General features: G+C 59.6%; 3 protein-coding genes across 4 annotated transcripts in view; 2 read left to right on the top strand and 1 right to left on the bottom strand.

The window, feature by feature from the left end:
• Positions 1-1,853, top strand: part of GMPPB (GDP-mannose pyrophosphorylase B) — a 19,472-nt gene extending 17,619 nt beyond the window's left edge. For both annotated transcript variants that reach the window (XM_007446216.1, XM_007446215.1), the window contains 7 exons: positions 69-117; positions 256-398; positions 596-754; positions 841-919; positions 994-1,121; positions 1,205-1,387; positions 1,467-1,853. In XM_007446216.1, the coding sequence (XP_007446278.1) occupies positions 69-117; positions 256-398; positions 596-754; positions 841-919; positions 994-1,121; positions 1,205-1,387; positions 1,467-1,598 (873 nt within the window). In that variant the 3' untranslated portion in view covers positions 1,599-1,853. The remainder of the gene's footprint in view (positions 1-68; positions 118-255; positions 399-595; positions 755-840; positions 920-993; positions 1,122-1,204; positions 1,388-1,466) is intronic.
• A 139-nt stretch (positions 1,854-1,992) lies between these two features.
• Positions 1,993-6,870, bottom strand: part of RNF123 (ring finger protein 123) — a 30,106-nt gene continuing 25,228 nt past the window's right edge. Inside the window, exons 33-38 of the mRNA XM_007446213.1 lie at positions 6,813-6,870; positions 6,487-6,571; positions 2,652-2,794; positions 2,405-2,499; positions 2,197-2,282; positions 1,993-2,113 (exon numbers count right to left, since the gene is read on the bottom strand). The exon at positions 6,813-6,870 is cut by the window's right edge and continues 16 nt beyond it. Of these exons, the coding sequence (XP_007446275.1) occupies positions 1,993-2,113; positions 2,197-2,282; positions 2,405-2,499; positions 2,652-2,794; positions 6,487-6,571; positions 6,813-6,870 (588 nt within the window). The remainder of the gene's footprint in view (positions 2,114-2,196; positions 2,283-2,404; positions 2,500-2,651; positions 2,795-6,486; positions 6,572-6,812) is intronic.
• On the top strand, positions 3,585-5,162 carry AMIGO3 (adhesion molecule with Ig like domain 3). The gene has a single exon (XM_007446217.1). It carries the CDS (start codon positions 3,630-3,632, stop codon positions 5,160-5,162), a length of 1,533 nt encoding a protein of 510 aa, XP_007446279.1. The 5' UTR covers positions 3,585-3,629.

The following is a 6,870-nucleotide window of genomic DNA, read 5'->3' as shown; positions in this document are numbered from 1 at the left end:
TTCCCTTGGTACCCGCTCAACTTTTCACCCTGGTGAGAGGAACCTGACGGGGGGCTTCTTCCTTCCAGCTAGGAATCCGAATCTCTATGTCCCATGAAGAGGAGCCTTTAGGAACAGGTCAGTAGAGACAGGAAGGTCCCTTGGAGAGGGTTTAGGGCCAGGGAAGGAGCAAGACTCAGCCTGGATGGGGACTGCTGAGCCTGGATCCAGGGGCTCAGACCCCCAAGATGATGGTGACCTGTTCCTCTCCCCCAGCTGGGCCCCTGGCACTGGCCCGTGACTTGCTCTCTGAGACTGCAGACCCTTTTTTCGTCCTCAACAGTGACGTGATCTGTGATTTCCCCTTTCAAGCCATGGTGCAGTTCCACCGGCACCATGGCCAGGAGGGCTCAATTCTGGTAAGAGAGCACGTCTTTCTGCTCTAATATTCCTGTCCCCATGCGCAGCGTCCCTGGCCTCTCCCATTCTCCAGCCTTGAACTGCCCCTTGGTGTTGCGGGTGCAGAGCTGTGCAGTTTGTGCCCCTGAAATTTAGGACAGCATGTATATCAAGGCTCAGGAGCACTGGACTAGGCCTGAAGTCCCCCTGCACTCAGGTGACCAAAGTGGAGGAACCCTCTAAGTACGGTGTGGTGGTGTGTGAGGCGGACACAGGCCGCATTCACCGGTTCGTGGAGAAGCCGCAGGTGTTTGTGTCCAACAAGATCAACGCAGGCATGTACATCCTGAGCCCTGCAGTGCTACGGCGCATCCAGGTGTGTAGAAGCCAGCTGCTGGGTGGGCTGGGGTGGGGCAGGTCACCACTGCCATGACCCTGCTCATGAGCTGCCCACTCCCACAGCTGCAGCCCACATCCATTGAGAAGGAGATCTTCCCTGTCATGGCCAAGGAGGGGCAGCTCTATGCCATGGAGTTGCAGGGTGAGGCAGGGAGGCCACAGGGTGGGGGTGGTCTGTGGCTGGGCTGAGCCCCCTGATGCATTCTCTCCCTACAGGCTTCTGGATGGACATTGGGCAGCCCAAGGATTTCCTCACCGGCATGTGCCTCTTCCTGCAGTCGCTACGACAGAAGCAGCCTGAGCAACTGTGCTCAGGCCCTGGCATTGTGGGCAACGTGCTGGTGGTGAGGCCCTTGCCCAGAGCATTGTCAACCCCCTCAACCTTGGGGGACAGATGGCCCACTTGTGTTTTCCCCGCTGTCCTCAGGACCCAAGTGCCCGTATTGGCGAGAACTGCAGCATTGGCCCCAACGTGAGTTTGGGTCCTGGTGTGGTGGTGGAGGATGGTGTGTGCATTCGGCGGTGCACGGTGCTGCGAGATGCCCACATTCGCTCCCACTCCTGGCTTGAGTCCTGCATTGTAGGCTGGCGCTGCCGCGTGGGCCAGTGGGTAAGCCTCCGGGCTGGGCCAGATGGGGAGGGTGGGGGAACGCCTCTGCCTCGCTGACAGGCCTGCCCCTCCCCCCAAGGTGCGCATGGAGAACGTGACAGTGCTGGGTGAGGACGTCATAGTTAACGACGAGCTCTACCTCAACGGGGCTAGTGTGCTGCCCCACAAGTCTATTGGTGAGTCGGTGCTGGAGCCCCGCATCATCATGTGAGGATGCTGTGGGGCTGGCTGAGTTGAGCCCCCATTTCCCCACTGGCAAGGGGATCACTGGCTCGACACATCAGGAGGCCCTGGGCTCATTGCCATTTGACTGGAGAGGATTGGACAAGGCTGAAGCCGTCGGACACCCGCCTTCTCCTGTGGACATAATCCGGCAAGACCCTTGCTGGGCATACCCCACAAAGCCCACTCCCTCAAGATGGGCTGGGCCAGGACTGTATGGAATAATAATTTAATGCTCACTGTGGCCCTGACTGAAAGTCAAGCTCAGGCACAAATAGGGCATGGTGGGGGGCCGTGGGGGACAGGGCAAGGGGCTCATAAATAGGGCCCAGCCTGGGTTTGAGTTTAAGGGTAGAGGTTCCTGTTGTGTGGGCCAGGTAGGCCTAGGCAGCCGAGGAAGTGGCACTTGCACTGGCTGCCTTGTCCCAGTCCTCTACAGACATGATGGTGGCTTTGCAGAAGAAGCAATCCTTGTTGTTCATCAGGTGCTGGTTGATGCAGGCTCTACAACAGGGGAGGGCATAAAGATGGCCTGTGTATCCCTGCTGTTCCCCACCCAGCCCCTTGTGCCCGTGCAGCCCACTTACTTGCAGGACTTGTGGCCACAGGGCTGGAATACAGCAGAAATGGGGTGAGCATAGCAGATGGGGCAGAGGTCTTCCTCACTGGTGGGCTGCAGGGAGCAGAGTGCAGGGTGGGCTGGGGTTGGGTGCCCAGTTTGGGTGTACACTACGCACACAGCTGTGGTGATGTGTACTGGAGTTGTGTGGACCCGTATGCTGTGGCCCCACTCACCAGGGAGGCAGCTGCTGCCTGGGCAGATGCAGAGGTCAGGTGTGCCAACATCTGTTCCACCTGGGCCAGTTCCTCAACACTGATGTAATCTGTGTCTGGCGGGTGGTAGGAGGTGTCAGGCCAAATGTGGCCCTAGAACCCAGTGCCTCTTGAGTACTCGCTGCCTGGGAATTTGCTCCTCTTAAGACTACTGACCTGGCCCAGCCCCAAATCCCTCTCTTCCCTGACCCACCCCTGGCCTACTCACAGCTCTGTAGGGAGAAGCGCTTCTGGTCAGGGGCAGGCAGGGCAGTGCCAAGGGTAGGGGGCTCTGGCTGCCCCAAGAGATAGCATATGGAGCGGAGCTGGAAGCAGGGATCAGCCAGGAGCACTGATGTGGCTCTCTCTGTCCTAGGTGGGAGAGGGCACAAGGGTAGTCAGAAGGCTGGACCTGTCTGAAATCAGTATCTATTCAGAGGGGTGGGGGTGGAAAGTCCAGCCTACTTGCATTATTGCCTGGTTCATTCCACCCAATCTCCCTGCTTCTCTCCAGTCCTCCCAGTAAAGTCTTAGATCCCAGTAAGGACCCACATTGCCGGGTACCAGTTTAAGGGGGCACCACCAGAAGATAATGGAAGTCCACCTGCCCCTTCATTTACGTTAACCCTTAAAAGGAAACAGCTGCCCAATCATATATGTTAACCCTTCAAAGAGAACACCTGCCCCCTCATAAACGTTAACCCTTCAAAGAAAACACAAAACACAAGAAGCTTAAAGGCATGCTTCCCAGGGTTCTGGGAGACGGGCCCTCTGGAAAGCCGCAGCCAAGCTCAGGCTGGGGCATTGTGGCCCGACTCGCTCACCCTCTGACGGCCACGCGGGGGCCTATGAACGCCGGGGGACGCGGCTACCCCGCCCCTCCAACGTGAGCCAATGGGAGCCTGAGGCCCCGCCCCCGAGAAATCGCCTCCCGGAGAGTATTTAGAAGCTGAGTGCTCAGAAAGGCACTCAGGAGAGAGTTGGGGAAGCCTGAGAAGGGAGTGCTGTGCGGAGCGTGGCCCCAACTCAACCCAAAATCTGGGGCCGGGCAGCTGGAGCGGTCGGCCTTGCGGGACGGAGCCCGCATACTGTCTCGCTGGCCACTGGCCATTTAGCGCCCCGCACTTCTAGCCGGATGTGAAGTGGGTGAGTCTCTGAGCTGCGACCCGCACCAAGCTGCCCTGTCCCACCCCTGGCAGCCGCCGCCATGGCCCGGCTGGTGCTGCAGGGCACACTGCTATGCATGCTGCGTGTCGGATTAATGAGCACCCTGGACTCCGAGGGCTTCCTGTCCCCTGCGCCTCATAACTGTCCCTACAAATGTGTCTGCGCTGCCGACCTCCTGAGCTGCGCCGGCCTGGGGCTGCAGGATGTGCCGGGCGCGTTACCAGCTACAGCTGCAGACCTCGACCTGAGCCACAATGCGCTGCAGCGCCTGCGCCCCGGCTGGTTGGCGCCCCTCTCCCGGCTCCGCGTCCTGCGTTTAAATCACAACGAGCTGGATGCGCTAGGTCCGGGAGTTTTCACCAATGCCAGCGGCCTGCGGCTGCTCGATTTATCATCTAACGCCCTGCGGGCCCTCGGCCGCCACGACCTCGACGGCCTGGGGGAGCTCAAGATGCTGCTTCTGTTCAATAACCGCCTGGCGCACTTAGACGAGCAGGCCTTCCACGGCCTGGGCACGCTCAGTCGTCTCTACCTGGGCTGCAATGAACTTGCGTCCTTCTCTTTCAATCACCTGCACGGCCTGGGCACGACCCACCTACGTACTCTGGATCTCTCCTCCAACCACCTAGGACAACGCATCCCTGTACCTGACCTGGCTTCACTGCCAGCCTTTCTCAAGAACGGCCTTTACTTGCACAACAACCCATTACCCTGTGACTGCCGTCTCTACCATCTGCTGCAACGCTGGCACCAGCGGGGGCTCAGCGCTGTGAGCGACTTCGCGGGCGAGTACACATGCCTGGCCTTCAAGGTACCCACCTCCCGCGTGCGCTTCTTTGAGCACAGCCGTGTCTTTGAGAACTGCTCAGCTGCCCTGGCTCGGGGCCTAGAGCAGCCTGAAGAGCAGCTGCATGTGCAGGTGGGGCAGTCCCTGAGGCTACACTGCAACACCAGCGCCCCAGCCGTGCACATTGCCTGGGTCTCGCCGCAGCACGAGCTGCTTGTGGCACCAGGGTCTCGCAACGGCAGCATTGCAGTGGGGGCTGATGGCAGCCTGGCCATCAGCAACGTGCAGCCATGGCACGAGGGTGTCTTTGTGTGCCTGGCTACTGGACCCCACCTGCATCACAACCAGACACACGAGTACAACATAAGTGTGCACTTTCCACACCCTGAGCCTGACACTTTCAACACGGGCTTCACCACGCTGCTGGGCTGTGCCGTGGGCCTGGTGCTCGTGCTGCTCTACCTGTTCGCGCCACCCTGCCCCGGCTGCCGCAGCTGCTACTATCGCACCTGCCGCTGCCGCCGCTGGCCCCGAACACCCAGCCCACTCCAGGAGCTGAGCGCACAGTCCTCAGTGCTCAGCACCACGCCGCCCGATGCACCGAGACGCAAGGCCAGTGTCCACAAGCACGTGGTCTTTCTGGAACCTGGCAGGAGAAGCCTCAATGGTCGTGTGCAGCTAGCGGTAGCTGAAGACTTCGACCTCCACAATCCCATGGGCCTGCGGCTCAAGGCTGGCTCTGAGTCCACTAGCTCCACAGGCTCTGAGGGTCTGGTGATGACCTAGGCTGCCCAGGGGCCTAGGCCACTGCCTGCCCGCTGCTTGCCCTGCTCCCTGCTGCTGCCCAGAGAACTGCCAGATGCTGGTGGGAAGCACTGGGCTTGGTCCTCCAGCCTCCTGTGTGGGCCTCGACATAAACCACAGCAACACCACTCACTGGTAGAGGGGCTGAAGTCCCCAACTCTCTCCTGCTTCTCCCCAGCAACACAGGACCAAAACATCCCAGGACCTAGCAGGGCCTACCTGTGTCCACATGAGGATTGGAACCGAGGGCCATCTGGAAGAGCCCTTGCATTAGAGCCCCAGGTTCACCCGCAGGGGCTAAGGCAGCCATCAAGGAGAGTGGTGGTGAAGAATTGAAGCATGACCACCTTCTGCTTCCCAAGGGGACGGGAGTGGCCCACAGCGGGAAAGGAGGAAGACTTCAAAGGAAGACTGAGTCCCCACCCCGAGGGTGGAAAGAGGAATTAAAAGCCCGCCCTCTGGTGAAATGCGACTCCCCACGCACCAACATCCAAGCTACTTGAAGCTTCACGAGTCCATGCAGTCTGGTGAGAAGGCAACCAGCAGGCAAGGCTCCTCAAGAGACCTCCAGGGGCATTGCAGGTCACTCTGAGGGCAGAACCTCTCCCATGGGCTCGCAAGACAATGGTAAGGGGCACCAATGGCCTGTTCCCCCAGCTTTTCAGCAGTAAAAAGCCTGCTGAGCATGGCTAAGATGGGAGGGCTGAGCCGGAACTTGCTGTCTCCCAAGGGTAGAATCCTCTTAAGGGCTGGCACTGGTATCAGCCTAATGGCTGAAGCAGTGCCCTGGCTTCATATGCATCTCACCACTCCCACAGCAGGGAGGCAGGGAAGCGGGGACTGGGAACCCCTCCTGAGTGAGGGCTGAGCTGGGGGGCCCACAAGTGTCCTGGATCCAGCTATGATGGAATTTCTTAATAAAGGTAGTACATGCTCGTCATTTGAGCCTTCACAGACACAGGTGGCAGTATGTGTGCTCAGCTCTTAACCCCAGCAGTGTGTCCCTGGATATGTCAGGATGGCACACCGCCCTTAGCACACTCTTAGTTCTCCTGCCCCTGCCTGAGGCACAGCCACAGCCGGCGGCTCTGCCCGTGGGCCAGGGCACCCTGCTCTGCTGAGCTCCTGGATTCTCCTACTTTAGGCTGCTGCTGCTGCTGCTGCTGATGCCGCCACCTACTCAGTTCATACCTCACTACCTTCCTTCCAGCTCCAGACCTGACGCTGAAGTCCATGTGAGAGATGAGCTTTGGAAGGCCCTGCCCAGCCCCCTCCCCATCAGACAAGCCCAGCCCCTAACACTCACCCTGAGGCTGGGCCGTGCACCAGGAGTCGTACCAGGATGCCTGTCACTGCCACCAGAATAGGGTAGTGATCCACACTCTCCAGGCCTAAGGGAAAGGGAAGGAAGGGGATGAGCTACCCAAGTGGTCCCACTGCAGGGGCTCCATCCCTGCCCAGCTGACATCATCGTCATTCACACTTCCCACCCTCCTCCCCACAGAAGGCTGAGCTAGGCTGGGGGTGCCAAGCCAGGCTGTCCCGGTGCAGAATATAGAATCAGGCAGCACTGCTCCTGGCAGAGGAACCAAGGCCTGTGGTGTGTTGGGTACAGGGCTTCTAGGTCCTCACCAGGCAGCCGCAGGGTGACCACGCGGTCAAACAGGTTCCTCTCAGCTGTCACCCGGTT

The sequence above is a fragment of the Lipotes vexillifer genome, unplaced genomic scaffold, assembly GCF_000442215.2.
Source record: "Lipotes vexillifer unplaced genomic scaffold, Lipotes_vexillifer_v1.1 scaffold491, whole genome shotgun sequence".
Lineage (NCBI taxonomy): Eukaryota > Metazoa > Chordata > Mammalia > Artiodactyla > Lipotidae > Lipotes > Lipotes vexillifer.
This window is presented reverse-complemented; position numbering and strand designations above follow the sequence as displayed.